Source organism: Zootermopsis nevadensis, unplaced genomic scaffold (genome assembly GCF_977971745.1).
Source record: "Zootermopsis nevadensis isolate Lab colony 2312 unplaced genomic scaffold, Znev_1.0 Znev_ptg000016l, whole genome shotgun sequence".
In the NCBI taxonomy this organism is placed as follows: Eukaryota; Metazoa; Arthropoda; class Insecta; order Blattodea; family Termopsidae; genus Zootermopsis; species Zootermopsis nevadensis.
In genome coordinates, this window is record NW_028259148.1 from 3,285,770 (window position 1) to 3,306,480 (window position 20,711).

Consider the following 20,711-nt stretch of genomic DNA (forward strand, 5'->3'; position numbering starts at 1 on the left):
AAATGAAGCGGTGGCAATGTAATTTAACTCTGTAGTTCATGTTTTGAAAACATAATGTTATTAATCTAAAGTTACAATCATGAATTTTGTGGTAATAATGAAGGAAAGTAGGTCGTTACTTTTCTTTTCCACAGCTGATTGAAGAATACAGAGGGACTAACCGAGAAATACAAATGTCAATTTCAGACATTTATAAGTTATTAAAAGTATAAATTTTTTGATGATAAATCATGTTTACTGATCTATATTTGAGAATTACAATTTTTCTCACGAGACATTATAATCTGACAGTAAACACAGTACATCCAGCATCAAATTCAAAATAATTCATGGTCAAGAAAGTGTCCCCAGACAATATCAACAAGAAATATGTTTCAGAAATTCATTATGTCATCATCTTTACCTGCTGTTTTATATCTGAAGGGCACAAAGTACTATGTTATATTGTCTATACTAATTGCTAATAAAAGATAGCATGCACAATTTATGACGAAATTTAAAACATTAACTGTACCTTATAATTTCATTGTTCTGTACATAATTAGCTCTACACATTACATATGTATAAATGTTTCAGCATATAACTGCCTATATTTTCAACATCTGAACATAATTAATTTAGTGGGTATTAAATTATGATTTGCCTTTAAAGTTATGCATTCAGCATAAGAATATGTATTAATATCATTGTGCTGTTTCTTGCAAAAAGAATTTACATTCATTGGGCAAAAATAGCACCACTGACATCACTGAAAAAGGGACACTATCATAAATTTGCAGTAAATTCATCAATTCCAAAATTCACCATTTAATAATAAAACTCTAATTTTAGGACAAAATTTTCCAAAAAAAATGTGTGGTAATTAAGAATTTAAATACAGTGTGTACTATAGCCTGCAAATGAGGCACACATGAATAGAATTAATTTCACTCCCATATGCGCATACTCAAGAACACATTTCAACTGTACACACAACTAAAAGTGGCAATGACCTTGAATATTTTGGAAATAGTGTTGGTTAATGGTCTTATAACAAACCCTTCCTTTATCATCTTACATTGTACGAAGGTTACATTACCATACAAGTTATTAATTTGTTGTTATTTACATAAAACTTACTGTTGCCATGTACGATTAAATTATTGTCTACTCTTTACATCCCTGCAACAATTCTGAAAGTAGTGAACAGCTGAACGCATGTCTTTGTTATATTATTTTGCAGCACAGGCAAAAGAAAAACTGATGTGAATCTAATACAGGGGTCGTCAAACCTTTTTATACCTACCACCCACTTTTGTATCTTTGTTAATAGTAAAATTTCCTTACCGCCCACCGGTGCCGCACGTACTGCCCACCACCATGAAAGCGGTACAGCTCGAAGACCGAGTGATGGCCGGTGGTTATACGCATTAAACTCGTGCCTTTGGCTACGGAGCTCATTCGCTGCTCCCTCGTTCACGAGTATACTTCGAGAAGTGTCCGGTGAATTATTATCTATATCCAAAGTTTAGAGATGGAATTCAAAAGTAAATTGCAAAAGCATATTTTAAAAAGTCAAACTCGCGAAGTTGTTAGCAATGTATTCGATATATGGAGGAAGAACAAAATTTGTAACAACAGACAAAAACCCCCACCGCCCACCATGAAAGCTTGAATCGTCCACTAGTGGGCGGTAGGGACCAGGTTGACGACCCCTGATCTAATACATGATACAGGCATTCAGAAATTGTACTTATGAGTTTTTGTCATCCTGTGTTATAAGAAAAAGAGAATCTATTGACATGGCATAGTTCTTCCAACTGTTATAATCAGGGCTCATAAAATAATTCAATCAAAAGTTTTACCAAATTACCAAATGTGAGAGATGTATATATACAATAAATCACAAGTGTCTGTGTCTGTCCAGCTGTCTGTCTACCATTTCAAGGCACTTCCAGACAGAATTATGATACAAAAATCAATATACATACAAACATCTACTAGCTACTACCCAAATTAGTAAGCAATTCTCAAAATGGGCCAAGGATTGAAACTGTGGACCATCTTCTAAATGGTAAGCTGGATAAAAAAGAACACAGGACAAAAAAGTTTCTTTCCACTAGTGTGTTCCAGGCAGTTCAAAGACCAACTTCAGTCACAGCCAAGATACCAAGCTATGTATGCGCAAGAGAATCTTATCTTCTAAATTGTAAGTCAGACACAAAAGTAAATACAAATATTTTATATTTACTCACATGTTCCATCAAACATGATAAACACTTCACCTACCAACTTTAACAAAGGATAACACAAAAAGTGTTTAATAACATTTTAAAAGACAAGACAAAATAAAACAGAACAAATGGTCCTCCCCTCCAAACGTACTTCAAAATCATGTACCAGAGACAGAATCAAGTACAAGGAACCAGCATTCAGACTTTTTTTTTACAAAAATCAATCCTAACTTTTAAATTTGGACAGTGGGTGATTAAGCGTGCTGAATCAGGTTTTACGTTAATCCTATAAACCTTTCTCAGACATGAGAATAACTTCTTTATAGCACTCAAAAGTAAAGACACGCCATTTATATAAGTAACATGGGAAACATCTAGTCTGACACAATGTGTTTAAAAATGTTGAAGATATTTTATCAGAAAAATATAACACATAACACACCAGTGAAAACTTACGTAAATCCTTAATTTAAAATACTGTTAAATTACAACTGGCCTTCTGAATTCTGAAGACAGGGTATGGCTGCACTGCACACGTTTTTCTTGGAGGTTCGAGGGTAGCTGAATGCATAGCAGGTTGCGGGATGCGGGAGACTGTCCGCACTGCACCTCCTCGTCGGCAGCGTGCTAGGTGCAGTGCGCGTAAGCAGGAAGGATGGCTCTCTTGAAGCTATCCAAGAAACTTTCATTGCTGGAAAACACAGCTTTGAAGCTTGATGACGTTATCTTCTGATTTGTGATGGGCGCCCGAATTCATTAGGAGAGTTTAATAATCTATATAGAGATGCACGGAAATTTAATGACTAATTTTTTGAGTACGTACGGATGTCAACAGCCACATTTGATCGTCTCTTGGAGAAACTGATGGACAATCACACAAGAAAAAACCAAATTTCTCCTGAAGAACGATTTGTTGTAACTGTGACACATAGTTTCCTGTTTCTTTAGCAACTTCTTCCCACTCTCTCCTCAACAACGCAGTATGTTTATGTAAATCATCGTTTGGATCCCACAGTGGCCTTCTACGAAACACAGCGCTGATCAAAACGTCTTCCACTGTCGTAGTTGCACTCAAGATAAATTACTCAAGGCTACACACTACTGATTTTGGTTGTATCCCGCTAGGTAGTGAGCGATTTTAACCGACAGGTTCGTTCTGCTAGCGGGGCGGGTAGCGGAGAGCTTCGAGGCAGGCGGGTCAGTGCGGCCGTCTACATAAGGTTTCTGTTGTTGGTTACAATCGCGTTCCCGCCAAGTGGCTCACTACTCTACAACCTCCAAGCGAAATACATGCAGTGCTGCCGTACCCATACTGATGCAGTGTGTATACGAGGTACAGAAGTCTTCGCACATGGTAAATTTGTGACTTAATTTCAAACATGTACATTAGCACAGCACTGACACAATAAAGAAACAAACACGAAATGACATCAGGTAGCTGTTGCTAGTCATTTCTTCCAGTGAATTAAGATGGCTGCCAATAATACTCAGAATATTTAATAACTGTTGTTATTTTATATCAAAGTACCTACAACATTAACATATTTGTAGAACTGTAAAACTGTTGTTCCCACAAGTTCTTTTTAGTCCAATCCAAATCACATTATATCCAATGCAGTTTAAAACTTAAAGATCCATTAGTCTTTTCTGGTACATTTGAAAACGATCTGTTAGATAGCTTAGAGAATAAAACCTTGTGTAGCAATAATGGTATAAAACAATTTTGTATGTAAGTCAGCCACTTTGACTAGTAAGTACAAAATGAGAACATTTCTTGAAATATACAAGAAGCTGGTATCTTGAGGTATCTAGTCCCACCCCCATCTAAATAATACTATATTTATCACTTATTCAATGATCAGTCAAAAAACCTTTCAGATGTAATAATTTTAATTCTTTAGACATGAAATAAAAATAAGAAATGGAATATGATAAATTAAATACATCAAAGATGCAATATCATGATGTAAATTATAGAAGTAAAACATCCGAATAAGTGAAAAGAGTACTTAAGAGGTCTGTAATTAAAAATATTTCAATTACCTGTGACCAGGTGTTCAAGGCAATGTCACTGCACACAACTCAATGCTCCACAGAAGTTACTTTGCTCATACAAGTTTAAAACAAACAGACAGCCACTCCTTACCTTCACTTATACCTTCTTTCCCACATAAAGAACTGATATTACCCATAAGTGAACTGATCAAGAATACATACCTCAGGGACATGCATGACTAAGAAATGTTGTCCCTAAAATGTATGAGAAGTTAATTCAATATGGTGGAGGCTGGTGGGAGTATGGGTTGTGTTGCTGGTTTTGCTGGTTGCCACCAGACTGCTGTTGCTGCTGAGACAGTTGTCGCTGTAGATGCGCCACCAGAGCTGGTGCTTGCTGGTTTGACTGTTGTTGTTGCGCCATCATCTGCTGCCTCATTCGCTGCTGCAAGTGGTGGGTCATGCTTAATTTCAACTGCATATGTCAGAAATAAACTGCTGACTGCGGTTCTTATGGTTCTTTCCTAATCCAGTATTGGCTGGCTTGCAATGTACACTCATTTAACAGGGGGGCTTAAAATAAAATATACCAATTTTTACACATTGTGAGGATAGTTATTAAATCTGTAAGCATTAGTCAAAGTTGGTGAACTATTTTCAAGCTCCTTGTAAAATATCTGAGTTTCATAAGTTCTAGGCCTTCTGTTGTTCAAAACAATCAGTAAAATACACATCTCTCAGTCTCGTAATGATTAAAGCCAACTGTTAGCCAGATGATGTTTTTGAATTATTGCATTACATCCAGAGCTGATTTAGCGTTATACTTAACGTACATGATTATCACTTGGTCCATGGAGATGCTGCTGCTGCATAATGTTACTGAAACAATTTTCTGTAGGATTTGACGTTTTCACAGCAGTGAGTCTGAAGATGGCTGCCTTCTGGGTTGTTGTGTCGTGTAGTCTTGTAGACGTTCACCGACGTTTCAGAGGTCCTTGCTGCTGCCATCATCAGGGTGATGAGTAACTTCATTGCCCTCATGATGGAGGTAGCAAGGACCTCTGAAACGTCGATAAACTTCTACCAGACAACAAGGCGCAACAACCCAGAAGACAGACATCTTCAAACAATTTTCTGTAATCATCTATCGTATATCGATATTCATTAAATCTAAGATCTCGTACGTAGACCAGAAATCTTACTTTACTAACCTCTGAAAAGTATGTTATATAGTAAACCTACTTCCTTTATAATTTCTTCTCATTTTTAATGCTTTCCCGCAACTGTCGTTTTCCCATATTCATCGTTTTTATTTCACTCCCTTGTCAAAAACGATGCATCGAGGTTTCACTGTACTTTACACACAACCAAAAACACATGATTGGACCATGTACTCAACAAACCTGCTGGAACTGCTGATTTTGTTGTTGTTGCTGTGTAGCATGTGGAGGTTGGGGTACTTGAGTCCCACCAGGTCCTCCTCCCCCTGCACGGCCATATGGAGGTGCTGCCTGTGGCTGACCTTGACCCTGTTGACCCATGGGACCACCCATTGTAGTCATTGTTACATTTGGAGCCTACAATAAATAAATTTTAAAAAAATAAGTCTGTCTGACTTTATGCTCTGCAGGTGCTTGGGGGTGAGAGGAGGTACAGCTCCTACTCATTCTTAACCTCAGTACTAAATGGAGGTGTGGCCAGCGTCACGCCCCGGCCGCGCTTTACCCCCAGGAAAGGACCCGGGTACCCACTGGATGTGAGGCTGGGTGGTCCTCAGTGCCGGTCTGGACGAAGAGACTAGAGGAAAAATCCTCTGCCCCCGTCAGGGATCGAACTCCAGTCATCCAGTCTGTAGCCAGTCACTATACAGACTGAGCTACACCGGCTCATGGAGCCTACAATACAAGATAAATTATGAATGGAGAAGTTTGATTTCTGCACTAAATGTAGTCTACAACCAGTTTTAACATGGTCCCATAACTATCTGATGGGACAGTACGATTTTTTTACAGGTTACCACAATGCTAACTTTACTGATGTGTCTCAAATTCATTTCGGTAAATTCAGATAATTTTAATCTACATAGCATTTTCACACACTGATCTACTTCCATCATGATGACATTATCTTTGGTGTAAATTTATCCCGATAAGCAGAGGCAGAAGAGAACATCAGTCAAACAAAGATTAAACACAACACCTTAAATTCAAAGTACATCTTAAATGTAGCTTCAAATTTAAGACCACACTTTAATGTACATGCCTATAATGTGAATTAACCATTAAGCATTAGGAATAAGATCAAATTTGCATTTAAATAATTCCACTAAACCAAACTAAAATTAACTAAATTAATTAATTTATCTAGCCTAATCAACCAAACCCAACCCAACCTAAACTAACCTAACCTAGTCTTCGACATTTTCAAAATGTTCAAGATTTCCAAATACTTTTAAAATTTAAATTTTTTGTTATTTTATTTTCAAAAGTTTTGAAAACTATTTAACAATTTTCTGAAAATTTCAAAACATTTGCAAAATTTAAATTTTTTGAAATTTTAACAATTTCAAAACAAATTTTGACTTTTTTTAACATTGTCTGAATTTTACTAATTTCTCATACATTTTTAAGATTTTAAAAGTTTCAAATATAAAAACTGTAAGAGCCTGGAATTCAAAATTTAAAACTTACGGCTAACTGAACAAACTTAGGCAACAAGCAGTTTGGGTCCCATCCCACAAAAACTTCAAAATGTTCACACTTGTTTTACACAAACAATAGATTGACATTGTTATACAAACCTGTAAGTATGGAGGTCTTGCACCCTGCTGCACTGCCATGGCTCTCTGCTGGGCTGTCATGCCACCTTGAGGGCCCATATATTCTCCTGCTCCCCTAGGCTGCTGGGGAGGAATGGGTCCACCAGAGCCCATCATACCTGGGGCCTGCTGCTGAGACACAAACCCTCCACCTTGCTGTCCTGGGAACCCTCCCATCATGCCCTGTCCAGCATGTCCCATCAACTGCTGCTGTGACACCATCTGTGACCCAGGTTGTCCTCCATATCCAGCATAGTTCTGGTTCATCCCTACACAACATGCAGACACCTCACTACTGCAAACCGCATACAATTATATCTTAATCTTATGATCTTGGAAACAATAATGAAAACCAGACACAGAATGTATTATTAAATACTTCCAGGTTCATATAATTAATGTTCTTTAGTATCAGCAGGGTAAATTAGGTTAGGTAGAAATTGGCCGCGCGGGCCGCTTGGTCGCTGGGACCGTGGGTTCGAATCCCACTCAAGCCATGGATGTTTGTCCATGTTTTTCTGTGTTGTCCTGTCCTGTGTACAGGTAGAGGCCTTGCGATGGGCCGATCCCTCGTCCAAGGAGTCCTACCGAATGTCCATAGATCAAGCCAACGAGAAGTTGGGACCCGCAGTGCTCAGACACTTGAAGAGCGGGTCGTTCCCAGTATCCGAGTATCCCAGTATCCAGTAGGTAGAAATTATACCATGACCACTTCCTTCCAAATCCTTTCCAATTCATTATTCACTATTATCCTCTCATTCAATGCTACATAGTCTGAGATACTGAAAAGTGTTAAATAAACTATAAATAGATATAAATAAATATTCATAAACTTCAACTGTAATAGATTTAAAACAAGTGTCCACCTGCAGACTTAATATAGCACTATGACTCCTAAGATAAGTATTTTTAATAGAAAATATGATGTCTCAAACCTTGTTGCATGCCTGTATACATGGTGGGACCACCCTGCTGCTGAGGGAATATTCCTTGCTGAGGAGGTGGCTGCATGCCTGGTGCGCCGTGCTGTGCTCGTAACTGCTGTCTGGCAAACCACACAGATTCAAACATCAGTTCTAACATTTCTAAGTTTTTTCAACTAGTATTCAGTGATTTTAACCTGACAGCTTTATGAAACATTTGCTTCTTCATTAGTATTCCTACAAACATGCAATTACACAAGCCAAGAAAATTGCTGTTATGACAATACAGCAAATTTCTTGTTCCAAGAATGAGTAAACACATCATAAAAATTAGAATGAATAACATAGATTTTTAACAATAATTTGATTCACATTCAGTTCACATGTGTGAGGTCACAATTATTCCATCATCTGTATGCAAATAGAAAATATAAGAGACCTATCTGAGATTTGAGGCTGTCATGGTAGTGATGGTGGTGACGGTGATGATGATATGAGTTTGGCAACTGTGTATACACCCCCTTATAAACAGCAGAGGTCATTTCATCCCTCTCAGAAACAGAGTACCTTATGAATTGCTGCCGCTGTATACTCTGTGGAAATCCTGGAGGCGGCTGCTGTGTTCCTAAGTACTGGTTTGATGGCAACCTCATCCGCAGCATCTGTGACAGAGCCTGTTTGGGATTTGACTGGTTCAGAGGACGCTCAAACCGTGGACCACCTACTGGTAAAGAATAAACATATAGAATCACCATTAATATGTTACAAATTTCAATGTTTGCAGTATGGTAACTTATGCTACCTTGTGACAAAAAATTAGTGGAGGCTTATGCATGGGGGGGTGGGGAGAGAGAGGACCACTCATAGATTTAATATGAACACAAAGGGAACAATTTTAATATTACATTTTAATTATTCTTAACACATTTACAAAGTCCTTCTAAACAGTATGAGGTTCCATAACGGATATAAGAAATTATCCCATTCGCTTTACAGCAAAGATATATTGTTTGTGAATGGATTATCACTCACTTCAATTAGCAAATGCTTGCTGAACATGATCAGTGAAATATGGCTTCTTGAGACGCAAGTTTCCCAACAAATAGCTTGCTCCCCATTCCCCTAATTGATTTTTGCAGCATTTTATGAAGAAAGTATCAGTACATTTTAGCCTGTCATGTAGTGTTAATCTCAACATGCTGTGTGACACAGATTATTACAATATTTACTACTTAAAACTGAAAGTTTCCAGAACTCTGCTAGAAGTCACACTTTACATGAGATAAACAGAAAACACAATAATTCTAGCTACTTAACACAATGTTATTGAGAAAAAATAGTGCTGTTTACTAAAGCTTCAAGCTGTTCGCTTTAAAATACGATATATGCACTAATGTAGTTGTTCAGCAGAAAATTAACAATGTTACCCTTTTGCAGATATTTGTCCCTAACAGGATTCTTTATTTTATTCAAAACCTTTGTAACATGGAATTGTCTGTCGAATAAGCAACTGCCTCATTGCAATTTCAAAATATTTAATGTGCATGCAACTTGTACCCCAACAGAACCCCGTTAGCGTTAGCAAAATTCCCGTTTCCATTTTAAGGCTCTGTTTACCATTTCCAGCAATGCGTTTCGTACGCAGGAATATTGTTATCTGGGAAGGGACGATGTCTTGCGATTGCCCAGGACTCCGCCCTTAGTTAGCCTTTTGGTTGGTGGTTGGTTGGTCATATGGATACATCAAGCATTTGACTCTAGAAGTAAAATGGGCATGCAGTGACAAGTATGCCTGCAAAAAAACAAACCTGCTGGTAACTGTTGTGATGAATAGTAGCCCTGCTGCTGCTGTTGTTGTTGTTGTTGTTGTTGTTGTTGTTGTTGCTGCTGCTGTTGTTGTTGTTGTTGCTGCTGTTGTTGTTGTTGCTGCTGTTGCTGCTGCTGGCTGTAGCTCCACTGAGACTGTGTTGGAAACATCCCTCCCTGGTTTGCGTACGTCAAATGTGGCACGGGCGGTTGTGGTGGTTGCTGCATACATTTCACCGCAAAGGAAAAATTTTCAATTACTTCAAAGTGATTGATATCAATGATATTAAAATGTATTACTGAAGTATTTTTACAACTCTGTAAATGATCAACATTCTAATCAGTGAACACACATTATTAGGGTATGGATGATTTGTGATTAAGAACTAATTTTATATGTATCAATATATATTCAAACTGAACTAAATATTTTGCAGCATGCCATTCTAGGCATATAAGACATTATTTTCCAGGAAACAATAACCAATCAACAAACATTCATTTTCTATATGAATACACAGTCCGCAGACCACTAGTATTCCACTACATGGCAAAACCTGTCTAAAATGAAATCTAGATTAAATACAAACATGAACTGAAGATGGCTGTCTTCTGGGTTGTAGCACCATGTAGTATGGCAAACGTTCACTAACAATTCAAAAGTAACTGTTGAGAACTCATCACCCTGGTGACAGAGGCAGCAAAAACCTCTGGAATGTTGTTAAACTTCTACAAGACTACACAGTGCTACACACCAAAATATAGCCATCTCCATACTTAATGCCATGAGAACTTCAAATCCTACTTTTAAATTTTAAAAAAGACTGAAAAGAAGAAATGTCAGGTTCCCTGGGATTTCACTGTAAACAGGTTTCACTGTTGTAATTACTGAACACAGCAACAAAAGTTCCTAAGGCAAAATAAATATTCTGCAGGGTTATAACATGCAAAACTGTATGCTGTTCAGTTACAAACAACCGTACTTGATAAATATATAAAAAAAGAAAGAAAAGGTGAGTGGTATTCAATTCTAATGGTCATACAAGCATCGCCAAAGGTCGTGATCAGATGGCATAGAAGGCATAACACAAGGGCAGGGGCTTCGTATGGAAACATTTTAATTAAAATTAACATGAAACTAATATCAATGTTCAAATAATAGATGCCACACCATTCACCACATAGCTCAATGGTGAACGAACTTGTATCTGCCACAGAGAATGCCAGAACACTTTAAAACATATGAGAAAGTTATTTTTGTTTTTCGAACACATCCATAGTGGCACACCTGTAAAAAGAAAATCCTCTCTAAACCTGAGAAACCCAACCAAAGTGTGTCATGTGACACCCCCCTCTCCCCTTGCTTCTGGTAAAGTCTCACCCATTCCTCACATCCAATAATGCTCCACACACACAAACCATCAACTTAACAAATACATTCTCTCATTTTTTTTTACCCATGAAATATATTTTATTATGCCTTATAGACCACTTGCCAACAACTTATGGCCAACTGTGCACATCAATGAAATTAAATAAGTGGAAAAATATTCACTTGGAATCAATACAAGTATTCTTACACTAAAATAGTATTTTGTCACATTTTTCAATAATGTAAAAACTTGAATAAAAATTTTCTTGGATATTATCCATCGTCTAGTAAATAAAATATAAAACGTAAAACGACATTTCGGAGATGGGGCTCTATCTCTGTCTTCAGGTTCCTACTCAGTTGGGCCCACTAGATAGAGCTAATCCCTATCTCCGGAGATAGAGCCCCATCTCCGAAATGTTGTTTTACATTTTATATTTTATTTACTAGATGATGGATAACATCCAAGAAAATTTTTATTCAAATGACTCATCACCATCGTCAAGAACTTTTAGATTTGATATAATGTAAAAACTATTCAAATAAAACACAGTTAAATCTATCAAAACATATAAAACTATGGACACGGGTGTGTAGATAAAAATACAAGGCAAAACTTGAATCTCAAATTAAGAAACAAAACATAACTACAGCTTTCAATACATAACAGTAAGACACCCAATTACAATAAATAATTTGTTTAAGAAAATTGTGTAATCAATAATGTGAAAATATAAATGACTAAAAATACACCAACATACAAGGAAAGAAATTAAATGCCATGTAATATTGACAACAGTTAAGCTAAAAAGAGGTAAAAATAATACAACCTATATAAGACGTGAAGCAAATGATTAAAATATTTAGGATGAATTTCTCTGAACACCTGCAAAATTTATGGTTTGATTTATCCCGCCAAATTATCAGCAGTTACCATAAATCTAACACTGGTAATATATTGTATATACAAAGCAATTCTTTAATGAGCAGTTCAGGTAAAACAAAAAAATTACAACAGATGATGCCGGACAGACGACGAAAATATGAACCTTGAGTCTCAGAACCATGCATAGCTTAAATACAGAGTAACATTAAGAGAGCAACTGAGCATGCCTGACTCTTATGTATACATACACCACAGTCCGCCGCACCTAGACACTGGAATAATAGCAAACATTTCAGAAAGTTTAAACAATTTCATTTGCAATAATTAAATATCAAATGTTAATAAAAGCATGTATAGTAGAAGTCTGTTATAATAAGATTTCACAACATTTGGAAGAGATGTTGATATACCAATAAGCATGTGGAAAGGTAAAAATTATCCAAATCAAATAAGTTAATTTCATATTACCAATTTATACTGCAAAAGTTTTAATTAAATATTCTACACTAATGAAACAGTGACAATCTGACACAATGCATACTATTCAATGAAGTGACAGCACCTGAAGAAGGCCATATACACAGAAACATGTCATTAAGTTTTAAATGTGAATTTTTGATAATGACAAAAGTGTAGTAAAATTTTATAAGTCTTCTACAGCAAGCAAATACTGACCCAAATATTGTACCACCAGAAGAATACATTCTTCCTCTTCTTTACTAACTTTAATAAATCATTGTAAAAGACATGTGCTCCTCTTACACAGATAATGCTCTGATAATGATACAGTTAAACTACAGAATAAACATGTGATTTGTTTTGTGTTACTACGACACTACCAAGCAAGAACTAAAATGTATCAAAAGTGAGACAGGTGTATGCAGTGAAGTTTGCTGATAACGCATACACACTCAGTCATGGCACACATGAATGAAGAAAAGTGACAATCAAATGTGACATCTTTATATAGATGTGATGGAAGTTTTACAATTGACTGAAGTGAATTACAATGATGGTAAATGGTATAGATGGTGACTGGTGATACTATCAAAGATGAAGTTACTGAAAAAGAAACAGAATAAGAAAAACAAATGGGCAAAGATCAAGATGGGCAAAATAACACAGATACAACATGGAAAGTCATAAACAATGACACTGGACAAAGTGAACTACTTTCTTTGGGGAGGGGGGGTTTGTAATGAAGACTACTGTGAATTCCATACGTCAGCAACCTTATTCCAATGGAAAGTTAAGAAGTCCTGAAAATTTGTGCAATTTGTCAGTATTAATAAAAAAAGCTATCCACAGATTAAAAAAATATATAAAAATTCTAAATTATGGAAGGGGTGACTATCGTTCAAGTAATACTTGCTGTGAAAAGCATCTAAACGCTGCACAAAGGCACATGTTGATCACCCTTCACCCAATAATATCTGTGAATTTTTACAAATACATTAAATTAGAAAAACCATAAACTGCATCAAAACTGTACTTTAAAAGCATGTATATATACACACAATTAATGAAAGATAAGAGTAAGAGTTGAGAAATTTGTACATGCCTGTTCTATATATACCTGCACTTGCTGCGGCATGCCTGGCATTACAGGCTGCCCATTTGATGGAGCACTGGGTCCACCAGCTTTTGGACGTCTCCTTCGCTGGGCCTTTGGTCTCTTATTTCCCCCAGGGCCTCTTGGAGACTGGTCAGAAGAGTTCGGAGTGTCTGCTTTTCCATCATCCTTTAACTGGTTGCAGTACACACATGAACACTACGCTTCAGGGTTAGAAAAAGTTCACTCTCAAAGGAAAACAACGGATATAACCCTGAACCCCTATCTCCTTCAGGAAAAAATAAGCATTCATTAGCATACTTCAACATAAGAAACTGAATGATATTGAGGGCATCACGCCAGAAGGCCATATCAAGAACATGGTTGATTTACAGCACTTATTTGGTTTCACAAATGCGCATTATTAGCATTCATACACCTAAAGGTAAATGTATCTCTGCGTTTAGCAGCATCAGCATTATGCCTTCCTGCCATGACATACGTTCCGATACCTTGTTATCAGACCAAGTATCTCAGATTATGCACATATGTTGATATGCCCTCAATATGATAACAATAATAACAGTAACAGTAGTAATAATAAGATGACCAGATTATGGAAACTCTTTCCACATATTCTGAAATGCAGATCAAAAGAAAATTGTTAAGCATGGGTTCACTTGTAAATAATGACAGAAAGCAAAATATTATTAACTCTTTTGGGCAAAAAGTATTATTACATTGTTACAAAATTTATACATTCCACTGTAAAACATTCTCCCCCTTCAAATACTAAGTGGTAACTATAATTGGATGTCAGGGTCATCTGTTTCCACATTGAATTTTAATTCACTTACATTCATTAAACCACCAAAGTTTTAAACACAACACGCATGCAATAAGACTAAATACAGGTCAACAGAAACAGATAAACAGGAAAAACATTACAATTCTTATTACCACAATGAACCACTGCAGGAAAGCACAGAAGGACTAAACTGAGGAAAACCAGGTCACAATAGCTACTGTTAATGGACAATGAAATATACTGAATATAGAAAACATGTAAATAATGATACATGAACTGAAAGATTATAAATGCTAAGGCTTAAGGAGTTAGCAAAACAACACAGAAAATGATTTATAGTCCATAATTATTAATTTAATGTCTCAATGACAACCATTTCAATAAAGAATAACTACTGCCCTAAGCACATAAATATTTTAAAACTTGGTGCCATACTAACATACATAATTAGAAATTAGGAGACAATCACGTATTTCAGTCCTTTTCAGATATTACAGTTACTCATTAGAAAGAACATTCTCTGAATTTAAGAAATATCTGTTGTACTGTATAGCAATGCCTTACTGCTATCAAGCATTTGGTCCCATTTGTTAATCAGACTCTGTAATGTAAAGATTTTATTAGCTACTTTGTCTTCTTGTTCTTTACTTGGAAAAACAGAAGTGAAAACATAAAACTGTGAGCACTAGAGTACATCAGAGGACAGGCTATATCTCAAATTCTACAACTCTCAGTTCTCTATTTAAAAGTTACCTGGAATATACCATCACAAATTGTTTCACAAATAAACATTTCATTAGCCCAATGGCTCCCCCTTTCATTGCTAGACTATGCTACTACAGTAACATAAATTTGAGTTTCCCTTTTAAAAGCAGGAATTTCTATATAAAATAAGGCAAGTTTAAGAAATAACTAATAAGTCTTTGTCACTTAAGTGAAGATTCAGAGGTACTGGGAAATAACAATAAACAATCAAAATTTAAATTTGCAGTCTGAAATGTTCACATAAACACTCATGATGACTGGTGGTGAATGATTATGGTGATATTGTTAATTAAGGACTCATCACATGGCAAATATAACAATGTGTATGTGTTTATAATTATGTTTTGACCTAAGAAAGAATAAGAGAATTAACCACATATTTGGTTTATGGAGTACCCAAGCATATTCTTTTAAGTAAAAAAAGTAAAGCTGTCCACCTCAACACTAGATGGGGGTCAGTGGTCAGCATCACCCCCCAGGAAAGGACCCCAGTATCCATTGGATAAGAGGCTGGGTAGGCCCCAGAGCCAGTCTGGATGCAGAGGCTAGAGGAAAAATCCTCTGCCCCCATCGGGGATCGAACCCCAGTCATCCAGCCAGTAGCTATTCACTATACTGACTGAGCTATACCGGCTCCTGCATATTCTTTTATTTAATTTTTAATATGCGTTTAATTTATTCAAGGCTTATATAATTGTCTTTTTCCACTTCCACAAACATTTTTCTTCCTCAATCTTCCCATTTTATGTTTCTTAAAGTCATATGATAGGAGCAGGTGTACCTCAGTCGGTACAGTGACTGACTATGGACTGGAGCAGGTGCAAAGGATTTTTCTTCTAGCTTTTACATCCAGACCAGATCTGGGGCCCATCCAGCCACCTATCCAGTGGGTACTGGGCATGGTTTCCTCAGGAGTAAAGTGTAGCCAGGGCATAACACTGACCACTCAAGCCCATTTAGTGCTGAGGTCAAGAAGGAGTAGGATTTTTATCTCCTCTGCACCCTCCAACTGACTTCAAGGCACATACTGGTGACAGTTTTACTATTACCAGTCATATTTTGCTTTCTACTGCAGTTAACACATTGAATGTAAGTCACACAGTATGAAAACAAAGAGATAGAATCAGTAAAATTCAGGCATTTAAAAGCCAAATATGCAGAATGTTTTTCTTATCACCCCTTATTTTTGTTACACAGTGTATTAAGTGTCATGCCCTCAGAAGTATCATACCCATAGTAATACTCCACCAACGCAATGTATCCAACGGCTGCTGTCCACAATTTAAACTGGCAACACAAAATGAACTGAAATGGCAATTAAGTATCATTAATTTTAGAAAATTATAAAATAATCCGTAGTATATAAATATTAAACACATAGAAAATTATGCTTACTTTTTCCAAAGGAAATAAAATATGTTTAATAACAGAAAAATTAACATGGAATAAGTCCAACTAAATAAAATATGTGACAACATTACTTCCATAGCAATAAACATAAATTTCTTCCTCCTTTTCATTTATACCAGTCCCACCGCAGATAAAATTGGTTTGTTGATAAGAAATTAGCCACTCAAGAGGCTAAATACTTACTGGTTTCTCCTGAGGAGGATCAAGTTCTTCTGGCGGGAGTGGTGGTGGATCCAAAAAGTATGCTGGGCTCTTCAACAAAGAGTGAGTATGGTATTTTAAAAGTCTATGCGTGTCTTCATACCATAAAGGCTTACGTTCCATGCGAACAGCTCCAAACCAAGACCATGACAGAGGAGCTGGATTTTTATGACCTTCTAACAGATCCCAAGGACTTACTCTCTGTTTCTCAAATACTTGCAAACCCTACAAAAATATTCAAGTAATAATTAAAACCTGTAATTGTTGTTATTAATAAGGACTTTATGACCTGAATTGAAAGTGAGTGTTCACATACCTGTTTCTTGTCTATAGAATCAAAACCTGCGATCTTATTTCCTTTTGTATCAGTGAGACAGCCCATTGGCTGACAGACTACCACTTCCGCCGTCACCTTTGGCAATGGTAACAATTGCCGAACATGCTGAATTGATGGTGAGGAACGATCTCCCAATTCCTGTGAAATGAAAAGCATTTGACTTATCAAAACAATGATTTTAAGATACTGACTTATCATGCAAGTCAGTAAAAATATGAAAACCATTTACTTATTTCTTAAATGTTACAATTTGTAATAGTATTTGTGTACACGCCAAGTTTTTGAAGCAGATGGACAAGATAGGTTCAAATGCACTTTATTTCTCATTTCATAATTTAAATTACTTTCATCACTGATTCATTCGTTCTTTGACTCTGAACCTACACATCCAGAGAAAAGTCAGAATCCAATCACATGCATTACTGCAAGCATTCTTTATAAATACTAGGTGACTAGCATTTTCATCTTTTATGCGAACCGCATCTTCCACGAGTCTCACAGTACATGCAGTACGACAAAAAAATACTAACCTTTTTCAGTTTCTTCATGAGGTTCTGATAGTGCTTCCGATTCTCCTCCTTTTCAGACTGTGAATCTGAGACAAGTGTTGAGTGTATTAACGTTGCCAACATGTCTATCACAGTTGTAAATAGCTCCCTGCAAAACACATCAGGTAAAATAAATAATACTTCATTATCACATAGGTACAATAAAAAGACATGCTGAGGAAGGGAGTGTAGTATCATACCATTCAAATTCCTGGTGTATCTAAGTAATTTTCTCCTTCTCATTCCTCTAATTCAGCTCTCACAAGCTTCTTTTGTAAACACTCATTAGTATGAAACATGTAACTATTCTGTATGCTGGTCTGGTCACTTACGAATTATTATTAAGATCAATGACTGCGTAACTGATGAGCTGTACAAGAAGAATGGCCCAGTCTGTGGTAACAGCTGTATTGCGCTGGATTGTGTCAAACATTCCTCCAACAAGACTGAACCGCAACTGAAGCGCATCTTGCATCAGTGCTCGTCCTCTAGGGTCTTCATAATTCGACAGCCTTTCCTGTTCATATAGCAAATATCGCAAGAATTACATACCACTAACACATTTCTCCCTCAGTTAATTAAATGGCTCCAGGGGGTACCATAATAAATGCCTTATATTTAATATTAGTTTGTACGCATGACACATTATCTCACCGCAGTGATGGCCAAGATGAGAATTGTGTGTGCAAAGTGCATTATTCTTTTCCGCTTAATTTCTGTGAATGCTGTGGGGCAGAGATCAGACATTTCATAACCCATAAGTTTACATGGCTGATGTACAGGACAAAGAACCTAAACAAACTGGAAATATATATATGGGTTGATGTTGCAAGCACTTCACTTGCCCCTGTACATTTATGGACTTGGCAATGAAAGGGTTAATTGTTATAATTCCAAATGCACGTCCTTCTGTTGCGATTTAATGAACAAATGATAAAAAACTGAACATAAAAGTAGAGTAATTAAATCAATCACAAGCAACAAATATAAACCACTAAGCTCTTTCTCAAGTCTCAGTTCCATACTTACATCTTTAGACAGCAGGAAGAACTGATTAAGTTGAGAATGTAAAGAAGTAAGCAGGCCTTCTCGCTGATCATCTTGACCCTTTAAACAAGTCAGAACCAATGACAAGAATGGCTGATGGCTCAGAAGTGATGAACTGCGGTGGACATTCCGTTCCTTGTCACGGTTCTTTGATGACCAGTTCCCACTCTCAAGAACTTGTCCTTCAAAGTTTAATAAAATAATATTAAATACAAGAAACAACGAAGGAAATAAATGCAGAGCAAAACATACTGTCTATGTTCTGAAGACTTATCTAAATGTTTAATGACCCATGAAGCATAATAATAAAATTCAAATTATGCTCTATTGCTTACCTGCAACTTTTAGCACCCTGCCCTGCACCGCACTTGGTAGTTTGGACACCAACGGAGCCACGAGCCATATTGAGCCGGGCTTGCTTGGCCTCACGCCACTTCGCTTCTCTTCCTTGCCATCTGAACCACTGCTCACTCCACCAGTTGTAAGTTGAAACACATCAATAGCTGCTTTGGCCACTGTGTCCAACCACTGATTCAATTCACTAGAGCCAGGGGGAAACTGTGTGAACATCAGCTGGAGGTCCAACCAGGACATTCGTAATGTCCATTGGTCAAGATTCTGCAAAAAAAAAAGAAAAAATCTTTGCTCTGCCATAAGAAAATTAAACCATTTTACAGCCTGATGTATCACCGAAATAAATATATGTTGAAATACAAGTGAACTTGCTTGAATTTTTAACACAGTATATCTTATTTACAAAATTCTTTGGTATTTCTACTTTTTGGGTGCACTTCATGCTTTAGTGTAAGCAAATAATGCCTTATGGGCCCATCGGTGTCTGTCGGTCACGTCTTTAATCATATCGTTAAAAGCTGTGACATTGGATACCAATATTGCTTTGATATTTCCTTGGTGGTCATGTTGATGTCTCATGCATGATCTGGCATGAAGTACACCTTTAGAATGTCAGTGTACTCCAAAGACCGGACCTTTCCAATCTTGTTTTCTGTTTCTCTACACCATAAATTGATCATGCCAACCTCCAGAATCCTAGCAATAATATGTCTCTGGTCAAGTGATTCCTCTGTGGCAGCTGTGGTCTCTGGATAACAAATCATATGAAGAAGACGCTGAGCCTAAAAGCAAAACACACTAGTCAGTTAACATACCTAAAACCAAATATCAATCAACAACTGATGGCTGTTTCCTTCTTACTTAGTTATCATTAATAGGATTTCTTCACATTCTAGCATAAGCAGAAAACATCTTAAGGGGTCATCCATGTCTGTTTGTCTCTCTGTCACGTGTTTTTCCTATGGGGTAGGCATAACTTGAGAACCCACCGTTATGCAATAATGGGAAGTAACTGTGGGATAACCCAATTTTTTTCTAATGACATAGGGTAACTTACTGCAAGAAATACTTAAGGTGCAATAATGACTTGAGATCTGGCATGAAGAACATCTTTGGAATGTTAGTGTACTCCAAAGCAAGGTCAACAACATTTGCATTAAAAAATGTCTGGAGATTATACTGTTTCTTTGCATTATTCTAGTAAAGTATAGCATTATTATTCTTGTCCATTCTCAGCTTATTTAGTGCACTGTATTTTCCAGTGTTTCTTGAGCATATATTAAAGTTGGCAGCCCAATGCGTATAACCTTTTGTAAGAGTTAAATTTAACTCATTTTTTTTTCTAGTTGTCAATCCTAGGATTGGTTGGCCCACCCATTACGGGGGGTTTTCCTTGCGAAGATACCATGGTGGTTTCGCCTTGCCTTCTATGGCCAGTCTTTACCCACCAGACTGGAAGAGGAGACGCAGACAAACATCCATGCCTTGAGTGGGACTCGAACCCATGGCCGCAGCGGCCAGGCGCACGAGGACCATGCCTCAGACCGCGTGGCCACTGAGCCGGCATTTAACTCATATTAACGCATATACGATCTGTCAGAACTAATAATAATCTTACAAGTTCACTCACAATATTAAACCAATGCATTCGGCTGTGGATATCCAGATTACATAT

General features: G+C 36.9%; 1 protein-coding gene across 10 annotated transcripts in view; it reads right to left on the bottom strand.

The window, feature by feature from the left end:
* Positions 1-495: 495 nt before the first annotated feature.
* Positions 496-20,711, bottom strand: part of kto (mediator complex subunit kohtalo) — a 41,491-nt gene continuing 21,275 nt past the window's right edge. For 3 of the 10 annotated variants that reach the window (XM_087349808.1, XM_087349814.1, XM_087349811.1), the window contains 15 exons: positions 19,723-19,818; positions 19,018-19,300; positions 18,665-18,864; positions 17,968-18,152; positions 17,618-17,744; positions 17,067-17,225; positions 16,733-16,975; positions 13,591-13,785; positions 12,263-12,286; positions 9,759-9,978; positions 8,518-8,674; positions 7,963-8,072; positions 7,010-7,296; positions 5,613-5,786; positions 496-4,654 (listed from right to left, as the gene is read on the bottom strand). In XM_087349808.1, coding sequence (XP_087205934.1) covers positions 4,487-4,654; positions 5,613-5,786; positions 7,010-7,296; positions 7,963-8,072; positions 8,518-8,674; positions 9,759-9,978; positions 12,263-12,286; positions 13,591-13,785; positions 16,733-16,975; positions 17,067-17,225; positions 17,618-17,744; positions 17,968-18,152; positions 18,665-18,864; positions 19,018-19,300; positions 19,723-19,818 — 2,628 coding nt within the window. In that variant the 3' untranslated portion in view covers positions 496-4,486. Of the gene's footprint in view, positions 4,655-5,612; positions 5,787-7,009; positions 7,297-7,962; positions 8,073-8,517; positions 8,675-9,758; positions 9,979-12,262; positions 12,287-13,575; positions 13,786-16,732; positions 16,976-17,066; positions 17,226-17,617; positions 17,745-17,967; positions 18,153-18,664; positions 18,865-19,017; positions 19,301-19,722; positions 19,819-20,711 lie in introns of all 10 variants that reach the window. The other 7 variants (XM_022082966.2, XM_087349812.1, XM_022082967.2 and 4 more) reach the window with 5 other exon arrangements.